Raw genomic sequence first — 19652 nt, 5'->3', positions numbered from 1 at the left:
TGCCCTTTCCTGTGTAATGGGAGCAGAAGAAGAAGAAGATGTGGCATCTCCTTCTGCCAACTTCACAATCGTTTTCCTCAGATGAGGAATGTTTGATTTGAAGTCCCTGAGGTGAGGTGCCATGAGCCACAGCAGCCTGCAGAGGGCGCCAGGGAGCACTGTCTTCCTGCAGCACATATAATCCAGTACACACTCAGTGCTGCTTCCAGACTCCAGCAAATATTTCACTCCTCAACTGTCCCTGTCCATTTCAGATTAGAGATTAATGGGAGAGCAGGGGGGTGATCTGGGCCAGCCTGTCCCAGCAGTCATTATGTGTGCAGCAAGACTGATGCCTCATTAAACCTCTCACAGGGATCTCCAGGATTTCTCACCTGCCACAGAGGTTTCCTTCCTATCTTTTGCTCCTGCTATTGAATGAGGACAGAGCAGAAAGCATGCAGTCAGCCACAGCCTCAGTGTTGGACCTGTCAAGGACTGTCCTGGTCACAGAGGAGAAGAATAACTTGTATAACAGCACAGGTAAGGAAGGACCTGCTCAGGGGGATGTGCCTGGCTGCTCCATGTCCCTTGGGGCTCATCCCTATAGGTATATACAGTAACATAGGGTAGAAGACACTCAAGCCATAGCCTATAGAATATACAGTGGATTAATATACAGTTGATGTAACCCTTTCTTATGATTATCTGATCTGTGATGATTAGAAAACCTTCACATTGTGACAAAAATGAATGTAGCAAAATTGTTTTGTAAATAGAGATAATTTTGCTTCACAGGGACCAGGAGCCCTAGGCTACTTTATGAGGGGTATGCTCAATGGGATTTCTTTTTTTCCCCAGAGATTCACTGAGATAAATGGGTGACCTAGAAGGATGACTCTAGGTGACCTATAATTTGAGCTGGGGTGATGCAGAATGGACTCCCCATTTAACTGTAATCATAACATGTGCTTAGTAACCTGACAATCTGAAGGGGGGGGGGGGGGGGCATTCAATTATGTGAACTTGAAATATTTTATATGAGTCCTTTGTCCATACTGTAATTGCCCATCATACACGTCCATCACTTTGACTTTGTGTATATAATGAAGCTTGTTATATGGATCCTTATACAAGCAGTAGTGCTGCTGGTGCCATAATTACTGTAAAAATGCATGTTTGTCTCCAAATTCTCCACAATTTATGGCAGTTCTGACTCTTTTGACAGTGTACCTCCATGGACGATGATGAGTTTGCATTAGCAAATCATATATAAATTGACAAGGCTCGTATAAATCATCGATTACTGTTTTCGACATTTTCTATAGGTGGCTTCCCATTGTAGCTACGAGATGTGTGTTATTACCAAACTGACCGATTGTCTTTCCAAATTACTTTTTTTTGGTGATTTATAAGTGTTTTTGTACATTTTTCATAATCTATAGTTGGCGTCACATTGTAGCTGATGTGTGGTATTACTGAACTGACCTATTGTTTTTCCAAATTGCTCTTTTTACTCTCAAGCCCCCATTAATAATAAGCTTTTATTAGCAGATCGTATATGAATTGATGAGCAATCATTTAGTTTATGAGACACTGGGTTCGTATGAATCATTGATTAGTGTTTTTGACTTTTCTTAGGTCTATAGGTGGCGTCACATTGTAGCTGTAATCCCTACCAGATGTGTAGTATTACTGAACTGTCTTTCCAAATTACTCTTTTTACACTCAACCCCCATTAAGAATGAGCATTCATCAGCGGGTCATATATGAAGTGATAAGTAATCATTTAGCTTATGAGACACTCGGCTCATCATTGATTATTATTTTTGACATTTATCATGTCTATAGGTGGCGTCACATTGTAGCTATAATCCCTACGAGATGCGTGGTATTACTGAACTGACCTATTGTCTTTTCCAAATTGCTCTTTTTACACTCAACCTCCATTGATAGTAAGCTTTCATTAGTGGATTATATATGAATTGATCAGTCATCACTCAGCTTATGAGACACTAGGCTCATGTGAATCATTGATTAGTGTTTTTGACATTTTTTATTTCTAAAAAATTGTAGCTGCAGTCCCTACGAGATGTGTGGTATTTTTCTAAACTTTCCTTTTACTTTTTGCACTCAACCCCCATTAGTAACGAGCTTTTATTAGCAGATCATACATGAATTGATCAGTCAGGGCGATAGATACACGAGGCTCATTAAAATCATCAATCAGTGTTTTTGACATTTTTTATTTCTACAGGTGGCGTCACATTGTAGTTGCAGTCCCTCATTAACAGCTTTAGAATGTACTGGAGGTGTTAATAATATAATCGGCCCGTAAGCTTTTAATGCCGCGCCATTCTCTCCGTTACTTGTACGGAACACATTACCTTAGTAGGTTAAAGTCTAGAACAGTTCAGGAATTCCCAGTCTCCTGAGTAATTAAATCTTTTTTTTTCTTCTGTAGAAAATAGCAGTGCAGTCCCAGAAGTCTGCACTCCTGAAGCTTTGTTAGAGAAGAGTTTGACTCAGAAGCAGGGAGAGTGATCTATTTCCCCTGTGGGTTTGATATGATCTATTTCATGGGCCATTCTGACAGCTCAGTTCCAGGTCTTTTAAATAACAATACAATGAGGAGAAGTAACAGATCCACTCCGCCGGTAATTAAGCCATGCTTTTCAGAGTCGAGGTTAATCTCCTGCTGTGTAATTTGTATTGAACAATTTGGACCAGTGACTAGTCATCTTATTGTGGTTGTAATGGTTGTGGTGGTATCACTGAATTGACTTATTGTCTTTTCAAATGACACATATTCATAGAAACCAATGATACATTTATTTATTTAATGCATTTTATATAGTGCTACTATATTCCGCAGCGCTTTACAGACCTTATCATCCAACTGTCCCCAATGGGGCTCACAATCTAAGGTCCCTATCAGTATGTCTTTGGAATGTGGGAGGAAACCGGAGTACTTGGAGGAAACCCACGCAAACACAGGGAGAACATACAAACTCCATGCAGATGTTGCCCTTGGTCTTGGATACGAACCCCAGCGCTGCAAGGCACCAGTGCTAACCACTGAACCACCGTGATACATGCAGTATCTCACAAAACTAAGTACACCCCTCACATTTTTGTAAATATTTTATTATATCATGGGACAACACTGAAGATCTGACACTTTGATACAATGTAAAGTATTCAGTGTACGGCTTGTATAACAGTGTACATTTCATGTGCCCTCAAAATAACTCAACAGACAGCCACTAATGGCTAAACCACTGGCAACAAAAATGAGTACACCCCTAAGTGAAAATGGCCAAATTGTGCCCAAAGTGTCAATATTTAGTGTGGCCACCATTATTTTCCAGAACTTTCTTAACTCTCCGGGGGCATGGATTGTTGTCACTGGAATCCTCTTCCGCTCTTCCATGACGATATCACGGAGCTGGTGGATATTAGAGACCTTGCGCTCCTCCACCTTCTGTTTGAGGATGCCCCACAGATGCTTAATAAGGTTTAGGTCTGGAGACATGCTTGTCCAGTTCAATACCTTTACCCTCAGTGTCTTTAGGAAGACAGTGGTCGTCTTGGAGGTGTGTCTGGTGTCGTTATCATGTTGGTATACTGCCCTGCGGCCCGGGGGGGGGATCATGCTCTGCTTCAGTATGTCACAGTACATGTTGGCATTCATGATTCCCTCAGTGAACTGTAGCTCCCCGCAGTGGGCAGCACTCATGCAGCCCCAAACCATGTGACACTCCCACCACCATGCTTGACTGTAGGCAGGACACACTTGTCTTTGTACTCCTCACCTGGTTGCCCCCACACACGCTTGACACCATCTGAACCAAATAAGTTTATCTTGGTCTCATCAGACCACAGGACATGGTTCCAGTAACCCATGTCCTTAATGTGCTTGTCTTCAGCAAACTGTTTGCAGACTTTCTTGTGCATCATCTTTAGAAGAGGCTTCCTTCTGGGACGACAGCCATGCAGAGCAATTTGATGCAGTGTGTGGCGTATGGTCTGAGCACCGACAGGCTGACCCCCCCATCCCTTTAACCTCTGCAGCAATGCTTGCATCACTCATATGTCTATTTTGAATATCACACTGAGCACGTGCACTCAACTTCTTTGGTCAACCAAAGCGAGGCCTGGTCTGAGTGGAAATTGTCTTGTTAAACCGCAGTATGGTCTTGACCACCGTGCTGCAGCTCAGTTTCAGGGGGTTGGCAATCTTCTTAAAGCCTAGGGCCATCGTTATGTAGAGCAACTATTCTTTTTTTACAGATCCTCAAAGAGTTCTTTGCCGTCAGGTGTCATGTCGAACTTCCAGTGACCAGAGTGTGAGAGCCATAACACCAAATTTAATACACCTGCTCCCCATTCACACCTTATTTTGAGGGCACACCAAATGTACACCGACTACCTTACATCATATCGAAGCATCAGATCTCCAGTGTTGTTCCATGAAAAGATATAATAATATATTTGCAATAATGTGAGGGGTGTACTCACTTTTGTGAGATACTGTATCTAGCTATGAATAGGCGGAGAGAGTGAGGTATACAACACGAGGGAGGCTACATGGATATACACCACCCTGCATTGTCTGGGGTCTATTAATATTCCATTTCAAAGCTAACAAATGTTGATACATTGCCAAGTGGAATGGTCATCAAACGTTTCATAGACCCTCAATGGCATACAAATGTTCTGTGGTTACCCTTAGACTACTACCACCCCTTTCAGACACTTTGAGGAAGGGATTTTGAGAGTCCACACTCTAGTTATACCTCCTTTTCTGTTTTCATTGAACTGACAAGATCAATGGGTGAAAAAAACTGGAAAACTCAACCAGCAACTGATCCACTTCTTACCTTCGATGGGTCCACAGTCTTTTGTGTCTGGGTCCCTCTATAGGGTCAGAACCTGGGCCCATCAAAGGAACCTCTGATATTCCTATTGGCCAGTCTTGCTCTACCACATTTTCCTTCACCATCTACTGTGGGGATCGGGGTCCGATTTCATTCTAGTTCTGACATTCTAGTCATGATCCAGAAGGTACATTATGAACATGGTCATAGGTCTCTCCTGTAGAAATTAAACAAAAAAAGCAATGCTACATACAGCATATGACTGCTGGCTATAGAGTCAAAGAGTAGACCTACGGATGTAGCAGGGCTAACACTCAAACTCTTAACTCAAATTTCTTAACTCATCGCGTTATCTTGAAACAAAAGCCATTGAAAAGCAATTGAAGGTGTTTGCTTAACACATTTAGTTTAGATAACACGTCTCATAAAGCATGTGTGTTAACTCTACTACAGTATGGGGGATGGGGGGGGCATTCTAGTGTGGGTAGGGATGATTTATTGGAGGCAAGCCTTGCGGGTTCTCCGACGTTATAGTCAAAAATGCATATATTATACTGAGCAATTTGATATTGTGTAAGAATTTTCTATTTTTGTATTATATTGTAAGTATCCCCCTAGAATGTAAAAAGAAAAAGAAATAATTGAATTTAAAAAAAAACTCTACTACAGTATGAACATTATAGTTTTTATTCACAAGACAATACAATCACACGAGACTAATTGCGTGGCAAGGAGTCGACCCATTATGGCGCCCTGGCAAAGTCACCTGGACACGCTGCGGTTTTACCACCATGTTGATTTGAACAATAATGCTGTTGAATTAATACAATTGAAGGGGTTTTCCATGCTCCTGATTGGTGAGGGCGCAGGGTGTCAGACCCTCAGTGATCGGATATTAATGACCTATCCTGAGGATGGGTCATCAATATGAGGAGCATAGAAAACCCCTTTTTAAAGGAATTGTCCAATTGATCACCATGAGCCTGGATGTTGAAACCGCAGGAGATCTGATGATGCGATCACACGGATGGGTTCCTCTCCACCCGAGAGGATGCTTCTCAGTATACATTGGATGATAGAGGTACTAAGCAGGGGGTACTCCTTTATGATGTCTTTTTGCACTAATAGGGCATATTGACAGCGTGGACCGATGCTATTAATCTGCCACTTTTTGCTGCTCTTGTGACTGTAAGGCAATATTGACTCTACTCAGATTTGCCATAGGCAGATCTGTGACCCCCCCCCCCCCCCCCCCACCCCCCAGAAGATCCATAGCAGAAATCGAACTGAAAATCATATTTATGCCACATATTGGTCAGAGGATCTGCAGGCAGATAGCGCCCATTGTTAAGATGGTGGAATAGATTCTGTTAAAAATGTTGTCTGACCTCAGACATATCGCTAGGATATGCCTCCAATATCTGATAGGTGTGGGTCCCAGAGGTGGTATCTTTAGAATGGAGCCCCCACCCCCACCACCACCACCACTACCACCACCACCAATGCACAGGCCTCCTCCATTCATGCTATAGGAATTTCCTTCACTTTTCGGGTTCCTTTCTAAAGACAGGTGCAGTTCCCAGCATTAGAGGTGACTAGCCCTTGTATTACGCAAACAGTATTTAAAGGGGGTTTTCCCATCTCAGAAAATGGGGGCATATCACTAGGATATGCTACCATAGTCTGATAGGACCCGCACCTATATCGGGAACGGAGCCCCAAAAGTCCCGGAGGGCGCACTGCATATGCGCAGCCACCCTCCATTCATTTCTATGGTGCCGAAAATAGCCAAGCCCCGTCAGCCCCATAGAAATGAATGGGAGCAGTGGCTGCGCAAGCGTGGTGCACTCCCATTCACTACTATGGGGAGTGCGGTTGGTGGTGGCCGGGGTCCTCAGCCACCATCTTCCCCACTCCGTTCTCGATATAGACAGTGGGGACATATCCTAGCAATATGCCCCCCATTGTTTCACATGGGAATACCCCTTTAACTACTAATGTTCCAGGAAAAAAGCATTCGTCAAGTTGAACTTTGAGTTGTGTACCTATGAAAAGCTTGTATTCAGTTATGCATTACCGGTGTTGAACCAACCGTATCACCCTGAGGCGGCTTATTATACCGCACTGTAATAACTTGCACTTTACATTAACTCCTATTTAATCAGCAAGTGACCAAGAGATAATTAGGCTACTTTCCCACTCGCGTTTTGGGCAAATCCGTCATGGATCTGCAAAAACGCTTCCGTTACAATAATACAACCGCATGCATCCGTCATGAACGGATCCGGTTGTATTATGTCTTCTATAGCCATGACAGATCCGTCATGAACACCATTGAAAGTCAATGGGGGACGGATCCGTTTTCTATTGTGTCAGAGAAAACGTATCCGTCCCCATTGACTTACATTGTGTGTCAGGACGGATCCGTCTTGCTCCGCACCACATGGCGGACAGAAAACGCTGCAGGCAGCGTTTGGTATCCGCCTCCAGAGCGGAATGGAGACTGATCGGAGGCGAACTGATGCATTCTGAGCGGATCCTTTTCCATTCAGAATGCATTAGGGCAAAACTGATCCGTTTTGGACCGCGTGTGAGAGCCCTGAACAGATCTCACAAACGGAAAGCCAAAACGCTAGCGTGAAAGTAGCCGACTTTCAAAGGCTCCCTTCTTCTATCTGCTGATTCCAGCCTGCGAAATGTAAATGTTTCCCAATGTGTTGGACTTTATGTATAAAGGTGAATAGTCACTTATTGTGAATAGTTACTTTTTCGTAAGGCATTTACTAACTGGTTACAGTGGAGAACTGCTCCGTTATTTGTCTATACATGCTTTTATACAATGGATCCAGTATTCGTGAAATCATGACTGAGTCTCTTTTTGACTAGTTCAAGCTATATGATATATATGTGATATACTTTGGTTATAAGAGTAGACATATGTAATATCATTTGGCAGCTCCAATGACTCCTTAAAGGGGATCTGTCACCTCCGACAAGCCCGATTAGGTACTATACATGTATAGAGGCCCTGCCGCTGACTCTGGATCAGTCATTTGTATGTCGATCTGCACCCCCATTCCCCTGCTGTGCTCCTGCAAACCAGCGATGAGACGCATTGAGAGGACTCCTGTGCATGCGCACATAATTGAGAAGTCCTCTCTATGCATTCTACGTCCAGTTTGTGGGTACATAGTGGGGGAAAGGGGGTGAGTATCGGCATACAAATGACTTATCTGGAGTCAGCATTAGGTGTTCTATACATGTATTATTGTACTTAATAGGGTGACAGACTGCCTTTAAAGAGTCACTGTGCTTTCACACAATTTCATTTCATTTAATAGAGAATGGTTTAACTAGCAAATTTGTAAATCACTTCATTTAAACGATATGTCTGCATCCACCTGAAAATAGCTGTAAAGTCATTGCCACTAGGGGGTCTTACTCCCATCTAAGTTGCAGAACACTGCCTGTTTCAGGCAAGATCGGCCCCGACTCAGAAGACGGCTGAGAGAAAGTGGGGGCATGTCAGAAACTAGCTGAGATTATGTGCCTGATAAAACAACTGCTTCTATACAGCTTCTGACATCACAGGGCCTCCTGCTCCCTAGAAGATGACAAACCTAGTGGGAAGTAAGGGAAGTGAGATCACTGCATACAGTACTGGGAGAAGAGATACACCTTTGCTTGTGAGAGAAATGCATCTAGCTGTGCATCTGAAACAGGGAATAATATGACTGAAAGAGACTTAGGGAAACGCAAACATAATGGTTCCTTCGCAGGTTATGATTGTACAAAGAAGCACGGAGCAGATTTTCTGCAAGCGTTTTTCATACCATTTTTGCTGCGTTTATGTACCAAAATCACACCAAAATCTATGTGATTTTGATGCAGATTTGATATGGATTTGCCCAGATCTCACCATCTGCATTTCAGAGGGTGAAGGTCTGCACTAAAAACCCACACTAACAATTGACATGCTGCAGATTTCCAAATCCACACCAGTTTAATTTTCACACAGAAGATTTCCGCATAGTGTACATAAGGGCTTGTTCACACGACCATTGCCCCTCCATGCCCGTGCTGTGGACCGCAAATTGCCGCATGCAGATCGCGGACCCATTCACTTGAATGGGTCGGCGATCCGTCTGTTCCACAAAAAGATAGAGCAAGTTCTATCTTTTTGCGGTGCGGAGGCATGGAACGGAACCCCAGGAAGCACTCCGTACTGCTTCCGTGGTGTTCCGCTCCGTGCTTCCGTTCCGCACCGCATCTCCGGATTTGCGGACCCATTCAAGTGATTGGCTCCGCCTCCGTAATACGGAATGCACACAGCTGGTGTCCCGTGTATTGCGGACCCGCCGTATGCGGGCCGCAATACAGCAACGGAGAGGCAACGGTCGTGTGAACGAGCCCTAAGACTTTGAAAATCTCAACAGCTTAGTTGGTACTGCCTTAGGGCTCATGCACATGAGCGTGTGTTGGCTGGGCCCGTGCTGCGGTTCACAATGCACGGGTACCAACCGTAGGGCCGCCGTATGTGGGCACAGGACCCATTCACTTCAATGGGGTACTTAATCTGCATCTGGCAGTCCACACTGCAAAAAAGTAGTGCATGCACTACTTTTTTGCGGTGCGGAGGCAAGGACAGAAAACCCGCAGAAGCACTCTGTAGTACTTCTGTGCCTCTGTTCCGCACTGTACCTAACAGATTGCCGACCCGTTCAAGTGAATGGGTCTGCATCCGTGATGCGGCGCACACAATACTGGTGCCCGTATATAGCAGACCCGCTGTCTGAGGGCCGCAATACGGGCACCGGCCAACAACGGTCATGTGCATGAGCCCTTATGCTCTGGATATTCCACACAAATATCCACATGTAATACACACCGTGTGCATATACAGGTCAGCAAAATAGCTGACAGTTAACTATGCTCATTACCTTACATATCTTTCCAAGCATGTTGTCCCTGATGGTGCTGTTATCCTGGTTTTGTGTTTCATGTTTGCAGAGAAAATCATCTCTATGCTACACTCTCTGCTTATGAGTGCTTACAAGTCAAGGAGGCTGGCCCCTAAATCCTGCCTCCTGCCCCTTGATGATGCTCCTCGCCTCTCCACATCTTGCAAACCACTCACACGGGCGCAGTCTGTATCCTCCAGAGCACCTGCACAGTAAAGCTGGGTGTACAACTCCTGGTTTCAGCCCTTCACAGCACCTGCGCCAGATATGCACCTGGAAAGGTTCGCTTCACTGCGCAGGTGCCCTGAAGGAGACAGACTAGGCCTGTGCAAGATATGGGTGAAATTGGCAAATTTTGTTTTACCAAAGTGTTTTTGTGACGGAGAAGGCTCGAAGGTCCATCTAGCGCATACGAAGACACAATTTACTAAATGGTACCTAATAAATGGGTGGGCTTTGTACAGATTTGAGGCTCTAGAACTTTAAAAGGGTTTTCCGAGACTTGGATAGGTCATCAGTATCTGATCAGTAAGGGTCCGACACCCGAGACCCCCACCGACCAGATGTTTGAGAAGACACTGGCGCTCGTAGTAGTGCCACGGCCTTTTCGCAGCATTTCCTAGGCCATGTGATGTCACGTTCATCAGTCAGATGGCCTAGGCTCGGCTCAGCCCCATAGAAGTGAATGGGGCTATGCTGCAATACCAAGCACAACCGCTATACGATGTACAGCGCTCAAACAGTTGATCGGCGGGGGTCCCAGGTGTCAGACCCCACCGATCAGATACTGGTGACCAGTATTTAAATCTCAGAAAAACATTCTAAGATGCAGCAAAAAATTTACGCGTAGTAAAAGAAGGGCGATATCCAGGATTTTACCTTTGGCACTACCCACCTCTGCCATCCGTTATTTCTGTTTTGTCTCTTCAGTGCCAGTTTCTACTTTAGCTGTGTGTAGATCGATCGGTGCTGGCAGCAGACCAGAGGAAATCGCGTGAAGCAAGTTAAAGCCTGACAATAAACTCAGTGCATGAAATAGCTCCGGCGCCGGGTAGCCTTATGATGTTAAATTTTTTACCAGCAGAAGATGCTTTTATTATTCTCATGCTTGAGTTTTTAATCTAATATTCATTAAGTGCTGCTGTCTTATCATATCAGGCTATTTATGCCGATATTATGTTATTCATTGTCGGAGTTAGGTCAGCGAGGGAATGAGTTTGGTGAGACATTCCAGTGGTAATTTTATTATGCTAAAATTGACCTTTTTAGGTGCGTGCATGAATGGTTTATTCCAATTTATTGCTTCAGTTATGGCTTCTTCTTGGGATCAGACTGAGGGTTGCTGTAATAAAAATCTTCGGTAAACTCCTCTGTCAGCATTTAAAGGGTTAGCAGAGTCACTTGCCATTGAATTGCCGTTAATCGGTCGTGAAATTGTTTTGTGATTCCTGTCTTCTCTTCGACTACCTGTCTGCACGTAGCTTCTCCTCCAAATATTTCCTTTTTACATGTTCCTATGTCCAAGCCATTATTCCGGAGATGGTAAAAACACCCCATATGGTTCTTATGACTGACCACAAGTTGTCTCGAATTTATGGTCATCTTTTGCTGTAAATATTAATGGGGTTTTCCAGGTTTTTAAACTGATGGCCTATCCACAGCATAGGGTCCACAATCAGCTGTTGATGAGGCCATGGAGCTCTGGGTGAGCATGGCATCCTCCCCACAGCTTACCAAGCACACTGCCTTACATTGTTTAGCGGCACTGCTTGGTATCACAGCTCATTCACTTCAATGGGACTGAGCTGCCCCTAAGGCCACGTGCCCGATGAACGTGTCGTCACTGGCCTAGGTAAAGTGCAAGAAGGCTGTCACGGGGTGCCAAAGGCGCACTCGGTCTCCCATCAGCCGCAGACCTGCTGCTTAGCTTCGGGAGCGAGGATCTGTGTTTGGCCTCGTTCCCAGGGCGGCTCTGCTAGCTGGGAGGCTCCCTGCTCCTAGGTCTGCCTTGAGCGCCGAGCTGATCACTCGGTGCTCGACTCTTCTGTCTGTCGGTCATGTGACACTGGCCACGTCACATGACCTCAGACCCCACTATAATACAGGCAGCATGCTGGCCACAGGTGCCTGTTAATTCTAGGTTCCTGGCTATTTGTTGGACTACTGAATACTCACCTGATCCTGTTCCCTGACGATCCTTTGCCTGCTCCTCCTGTACTGCGCATCTCTCCTGGTATCCTGACCCCGGCTTCAACCTGACGATCCTTTGCGGACTCCTGTTGTACTTTGTTTCTCTCCTGTATTTGACCTCGCTTTTCCTGACTATTCTCTGCTCATTCCTTAGTACTGCGTAGCTCTCTAGGTATTGACCCGGTCCGTTCACGTTCCGTTATTTGTCTTGTCTGTCTTCCCAGCACGTATCCTAAATTAGGGACTGCCGTCTAGTTGTCCCTGTCATTAGGACTTGCGAGGCAAGGTAGGCAGGGCCAGGGGTGAGGGTGGAGCGCAGTGGTCACTATCCTCCCCCCTGTGTGTAGTGTACGCAGCGCTCTGCCACCTTTATCAGCTGATTGGCAGGGGTCCCGAGTGTCGGACCTCCACTAATCAGATACTGATGACCTATCCTGAGGTTCAGTCATCAGTTAAAAGCAGTCGAAAAACCCTTTTAACCCAACTGCTGTAATACTGTAAGGCATAGACAGTGGTGATAGACCGCTATCATATATGTTTATCAGTGTTGGGGAGAATAAAAACTCATCACGCCTTGAAGGAACTTCTACTGGAGTCCCCTAATCTAGAACATGGTGACACCTTTGCCTCATCAGTGGGTGAAGTCCTATAATGTGCACAAAAATAGTCAAGTGTGTTCTTAAACGAATGATTGCTGCAGCCTAAGAATGGCAAGGACCAACATATAACTCCTCCTGTCAAACTGCCTTCATAGCGATGCATCCTTTCATCTATGTGCACCTACATTGGCAGCCCTGGCACATTGAATGGGAAGAATAGTGCTGGAAACAATGGAACCCAACAGACCTAAATGAAGTCCAGTAGGGTCTATCTGTCATGTGAGGGATCTGCCAGGGCGTTGTGGTTTCCATTATGAACAGAAACCACAACGCAACTATGAACAAAGCCTTAAAGGGAACCTGTCACCAGTTTTATGGTGTCCTAACTAAGGGCAACATAAATAAGTGACTGATTCTCTTAACAAAATGCTGGGTCACTTTCTTTAATTGACCCAGTCAATCTGCCAACATCTTGTATTGAAAAGCTCCAGCTGATAATGATGAGTCCTGAATATTCATGAGCTCCTGACCCTCCCCGCCCACCTGCTGCTGAATGACAGTTTGTTTCCATAGGAATCAGCAGCAGGTGGGCAGGGGAGTGGCTATAGCTCTGAATTAAATATACGCTGGACTCAATGACATCACGCTGGACTCAAATCAGCTCATTAGCATACGGCATGTGGCATCTTTGTGTGTATATTATGAGGTAACCATCTGTCACACCAGTAAGTGAATACATCTAAGGCACTTTTTAGTAGTTAATGATTGTATATAATTAGTTAGATTATAATCAAATATCCACATGACAGGTTCCCTTTAAGTAGAATTATTCAACACAGCATTATATACATTTTTCTAATCTGTTTTTAGCTAATAAGTCTTGAACATCAGAATAATGTCATATCCAATGTCAGCAATCTATTACTAGATTACGAGATTTTGTGAATATGATAATATTTACACATAGGTTAACCTAAATTTAAAGAATAACTCATTTTAATTTTATAAAAAATTAATAGTAAAGGTGAAGATAAGAAATTTTGTAAGGTATTTTTTTTTTTTAAATGGCCTCTTTCTCCATCTTTTAGGCTCTTTGCCCCCTCCAGCTTCCTGCACTGATCATTCCCTCTCAATTCACTGCTAAAAGCCATCTTTAGTAGCTCACTGAGAGATCTGGTTACAGGCTGCAGCCTGTAGCCTATAGAGGAGGGGGGAACAGAATGGTGAATGGGACAATGACAAGACGCTGCTGCAGCCATTAATACGTTTTCTATCTCACTCCACAACTGAATTCACAGCTACGTTGCTCAGTAAAAGCTCATGCACACAGCCATAGCCTTTTTTGCGGTTCAGCAAATTGGGGATCGGCAAAACACAGATACCAGCCATGGAACATCCAGCCCATAATAGAGCAGTCCTATCCTTGTCCATAATGTGGATAAGAATAGGACATGTTCTTTTTTGTGTGGGTGCCTACGGACGTGTACAGCACACAGTGCGCTGTCCACATTTTTTGCGGCCCCATTGAAGTGAATGGGTCCGCATCTGACCCCCAAAAAAATTCGGATCAGATGTGGACTAATACAGCGGTCGAGTACATGAGCCCTAATGCTGTATAATGAGCTACACACAGCTTCTGTTTACCAAAAAACAGATCCATACATACTTTGTAATATTGATTCGCAAACATTTCCCCTTAATGGTATAATTAGTATACTATAAGTTAATGTAGTTAGTGATTAACTGTGGTGGAAAGATGACAACCCAGCAGACGGGACATGAGAGAGTCCAGGAAGGAACCTCTGCTCAGCTGATTGAAGAAAATCATCTAGAAAGCGTGTTTATGCAGTTTGAGGAGACACCAGAGTATCCATGATTAGTTAAAAGCCTTAAATAATTTATATTTGTCAGGCCCTGGTACAAAAAAAAAAGTAATACGTCTGCTTGGAGAACACTCTGTAGACGGGATAATTGTAACATTTATCATTCCCACCAGGGTTTTCATTTGCTTAGTCATGTCTTGTTTTGAACGTTGGTGATATATCTTGTATGACAGGCAGCCGGCTTTTAACTCCCACATGACCAGGCAGAATGAGAACAGATCATACAACTAAATGTATGTACCCTACCCCCAAATCCATACTTAGGTCATGTTCACATCAAAAATATGGGACAAAATAGTGCATCACGCTGCTCTGTTTTGTCTGATAAAATAACGGGTTGCATGACGGAAACTCAGTGGACTCCATTATAGTCAGTGAGGTCTGTCGGGAGTCATTGGTGTCTGGATACAAAGTTTATGTTATTTTCATTGTTTTTCTTCTATAATGGAGCAACACAATGGAAATAAAGACGACGGATGTGAACATAGCCTAACCTGGTGTCCAAGATCATTGAAAGACGTAGACCGGAATGGGGCAGATTATGACATACTCAAGACTTCAGAGCTGTGAAGATTTCCACATGAGGTCATTGAGGTACGGAAAAGCCCAAGCAGTCTATCCACCCCCACAGTACTCCTGTTACCAACGGTCCAGGCCACTAAGTTATGCCTTATGACATGTCCATTTTGGGTGGTAGCTTGCGAGGAAAGACCATGTGGTTGTACAACAATTGATCTTCAATAGAAGAAGATAAACAGGGTCATGTGACCGTGTGCTGAATCGGTGGATCGATAATGAAATTAGAAAGTGTAAGAAGATTTTAATAGGAATCTCTACATACATAGAAGGTATGTACTAGAAAACCCCTTTAACCTTCTCGCTGAGGTTGGTCCTTGCTGAAGAGTACTCACAGGATCGCAGTTCCCAAGAGCACAACAGGAACCAGCAGGCAAATGCAAAGATCGTCAGGAAGCAGACAAGACTCACTGAGTGAAAGGGTCAGGATCAGGAGGTGCACAAGTATTAGAAAAGGACTACACGGGAACACTGGCTAGGATTGTTGAGCAGCGGGGATCCTATAGAAATTAATGGGATCGCCGAGGCAGTCCCAAGAAATCCAGCCGCGTCGATGTGTAGCCCTTGCCTTATTGTGGGTTTGATGGTCATCTTGTTAAAGTAGCTTTCTGGGATCAGGATACATAGGGTTGAGCGAATCGAAGTATTCCAAGTGGACTTCAATCCGAATTTCAGGGAAGATTCAATTTGCAGTGAAGCCGAATTTACTTGTGCTTCGTGGTAGTGAATCAATTTCCCCTCTGGATTTTCCAATAGTGTGCAAGTGCGACCACCGCTGCTGGATTGCAGGGTGGTCGTAACCCCTGGATATGAGCAGTGTATAATGTGATGGAAAAATGAATCCAGGAAGCAACATGGAAAATCACAATACATTAATAAGTGTATTGTATTAACTTTCTCTACATGATAAATGCTGAAATGAGACAACCCTTTCAAACAGCAAATTGAGAGGGGTGTCTGGTGTCCGGACCCGTGCCGATCTGATATTGATAACCTGTCCGGAGGATACGTCATCAATTTCATAATCTCAGAAAAAACCCTAAAGATAATTATTAGATAAGACAATGGGAAGCACATCTTGGAATGAGGGACAATAGTGCTGATGAGTTCAGGAACTTGGACAATTAAAGCTACATTATCATCAGAATCACTTACACCACTGTATTGCTTTTTTTGCGGGGGAACTTTTCTGGAAAAGTCACCTTTTTGCCCTCTTGTGTGTGGCCTCTAATTGTCCTGTAACCAGTTGTAAAGAAACAGGGAGCAGATGTCACCTCAGTAAGTGTGCACAGCTACGGATCCTCAGCTGCCGCAGACTTGGTGGGTTTCATTATTGACACAGTCAGCTCTAGCAGACAGAGGAATTGCTCTGGGCAATAAAGTCATTAGTCAAATCCCTTCCCCAATTTCACAGAGTTTGAGAGTTTCCAAGAAGTAATTGCAAGAATTAGTGGGAATCATTTCAATTCCAGCAACCTTGCCAGGCATGGCTACGAAAAAATCGGATAAGATGCAATTATTCCCCACAGGAAGTGACATTATGTCATCGTGTCACTATAAACTATAGGCGGTCGCACACTTTATTTTAACAAGAAAGCCGAACATGAGATTAAGTTGAATGTGAGAGATTTTCTAGTTTCCTACCGATTCGATTTTTATACAGAATTAGCTCTTATGCACACGACCGTAGTTCGGGGTCCGCATCCGAGCCGCAGTTTTGGCGGTTCGGATGCAGACTCATTCACTTCAATGGGGCCGCAAAGATGCGGACTGCACTCCGTGTGCTGTCCGCATCCGTTGCAACCGTTCCTTGGCCCCGCCAAAAAAAAATATAGCATGTCCTATTCTCGTCCGTTTGCGGACAAGAATAGGCATTTCTACAATGGGCGGCTTCCGTTCTTTGCAGATCCGCGGTTTGCGGACTGCAGAAAACGGCACGGTCGTGTGCATGTAGCCTTAATTTGTATAATCCTGGACATATTGCATGATATAGTTACAATATATAACAGATCTGAGTCTGTAAATGCAGCAGAGCGGAAATTGTCATTAGGCATTATATATTCCTGTTTTATTAATGAAAACAATGCAGTATTTATAAGATATATACAGTACAGACCAAAAGTTTGGACACACCTTCTCATTCAAAGAGTTTTCTTTATTTTCATGACTATGAAGGCATCAAAACTATGAATTAACACCTGTGGAATTATATACATAACAAACAAGTGTGAAACAACTGAAAATATGTCATATTCTAGGTTCTTCAAAGTAGCCACCTTTTGCTTTGATTACTGCTTTGCACACTCTTGGCATTCTCTTGATGAGCTTCAAGAGGTAGTCCCCTGAAATGGTCTTCCAACAGTCTTGAAGGAGTTCCCAGAGATGCTTAGCACTTGGCCCTTTTGCCTTCACTCTGCGGTCCAGCTCACCCCAAACCATCTCGATTGGGTTCAGGTCCGGTGACTGTGGAGGCCAGGTCATCTGGCGAAGCACCCCATCACTCTCCTTCATGGTCAAATAGCCCTTACTTTCAAAGTTTTCCCAATTTTTCGGCTGACTGACTGACCTTCATTTCTTAAAGTAATGATGGACACTCGTTTTTCTTTACTTAGCTGCTTTTTTTTTTGCCATAATACAAATTCTAACAGTCTATTCAGTAGGACTATCAGCTGTGTATCCACCTGACTTCTCCTCAACGCAACTGATGGTCCCAACCCCCATTTATAAGGCAAGAAATCCCACTTATTAAACCTGACAGGGCACACCTGTGAAGTGAAAACCATTTCAAGGGACTACCTCTTGAAGCTCATCAAGAGAATGCCAAGAGTGTGCAAAGCAGTAATCAAAGCAAAAGGTGGCTACTTTGAAGAACCTAGAATATGACATATTTTCAGTTGTTTCACACTTGTTTGTTATGTATATAATTCCACATGTGTTAATTATATTTTTGATGCCTTGATAGTCATGAAAATAAAGAAAACTCTTTGAATGAGAAGGTGTGTCCAAACTTTTGGTCTGTACTTATATATATTTGTTTTTTAAGTAATGAAAAGTCAGTAGGTCTCTCACTAGTTCTCACATTCGTATGTCTGCTCTGCGGCCCTTAAAAAAAAAAAATTTTAAATGTCCTATTCTTGTCCGTTTTACAGACAAGGATAGGACTGTTCTATCTGGGGCTGGCCATTTCATTCTGAAAAATGCGGACCGCAAAAACGGTAATGGCGCTGTACATGAACCCTTAGGCTACCTCGACGGGTAACACCAGGTGGGCCTTGCAGACTGCTGGTAATTCATTTATAAACTTCTAGTAGGAATAATAGAAGACTAGCACAGCATGCAGTTATATTAGTAAAACAGACATGTCATGCGAGGTGACAGCTCGTCCTAAAAAGGGCTTTCCGATTTTTTTTTTACTGATGACCTGTCCTCCGATCAGCTGCTTAAGAAGGCACCGGCGCTCGCAGTAGCTCTGCTGCCTTCTCGCAGATTTGCTTAGGCCATGTGATGCTATGTTCACCAGCCACATGGCCGTGGCACAGCTCTGCCCCACTGAGCAAAGAAAAGGATGTGGTGCTACAGCGAGCGTCGGTGCCTTCTCAAACAGCTGATCTGCGCAGGTCCCGGGTGTCGGACCCCCACCGATCAGATACTGATGACCTATCTAGAGGATAGGTCATCAGTAAAAAAAAAATCTCGGACTACCCCTTTCACTATGCAATAAATAGGGTATTTTAAATTAAGTATAATTACAATATACATGCATAAAAACATTGTGAGCTTGTTACTACATTAGATTTTACTCTCCAGAAAACCCTTTTAATATACACTGAGGTTGAGGGTGAAGAAAAGTAGTGTTTTATTACTTTATTACTTTCATCCAAATTTTTGGTTCATTTTGTTGGGAAATAATTCTTTCATTACCTGTGGTTCTTGTTGCTATTTGTATATACAGCTATATGGTATTTACAGTATTTTTTGCTCCATTAGATGCTCCATTTTTTGCTCCTAGTATTTAGAGGAAGAAAATAAGAAAAGAAAAAAATATTTCAGCAGACTTCCGATAAGACCCCTAATCTTCATGAGACCACAAAATCAGACCCCCATTCCTCATCAGACCTCAGATCAGATCACCATTCCTCATCAGACCCCATCAAATCTCAGATCAGACCCCCAACTCATGCCCTCATTAGACCTCAGATCAGACTCACATTCATTATTAGACCTTAGATCAGACCCCCATTACTCATTAGACCTCGGAACAGACCTCCATCAGACCTCAGATCAGACCCCCATTCTTCATTAGACCTCAACTCAGGCCTCACATCAAGCCCCCATTCCCCGTTAGACCCTCAGATCAGACCCTCAATAGACATAAAATAAATAAAATAACTTACCTCTCCTCCTCCCGACATTGCGACCACTCTGCAGATCCAGCAGCTCTTCCTGCACTTACCGCTCCCTGGTCTTTTCCATGTGCCCCGCTGCACTGTGACCTGATGTTGCTCAGCGTAAGGTCATAGTACGCGCACTGCGTCCTGATGCTGTACGCAGTCAGGAAAGTGCAGCGCGGTGCCCAGAGAAAAC

General features: G+C 43.9%; 1 protein-coding gene across 3 annotated transcripts in view; it reads left to right on the top strand.

Annotated features, from left to right (window-relative positions):
- Positions 1-227: 227 nt before the first annotated feature.
- SUSD3 (sushi domain containing 3) overlaps positions 228-19652 on the top strand; it is an 80202-nt gene continuing 60777 nt past the window's right edge. For all 3 annotated transcript variants that reach the window (XR_005774220.1, XM_040407472.1, XM_040407470.1), the window contains exon 1: positions 228-522. Coding sequence is in view for 2 of the 3 variants with exons in the window: in XM_040407472.1 (XP_040263406.1) it covers positions 438-522 (85 nt within the window). In the remaining variant the exon portion in view is untranslated. The remainder of the gene's footprint in view (positions 523-19652) is intronic.

The sequence above is a fragment of the Bufo bufo genome, chromosome 9 (genome assembly GCF_905171765.1).
Source record: "Bufo bufo chromosome 9, aBufBuf1.1, whole genome shotgun sequence".
NCBI lineage: Eukaryota > Metazoa > Chordata > Amphibia > Anura > Bufonidae > Bufo > Bufo bufo.
The sequence above is the reverse complement of the archived record's forward strand: the minus strand, read 5'-3'. Positions and strand labels throughout refer to the sequence as shown.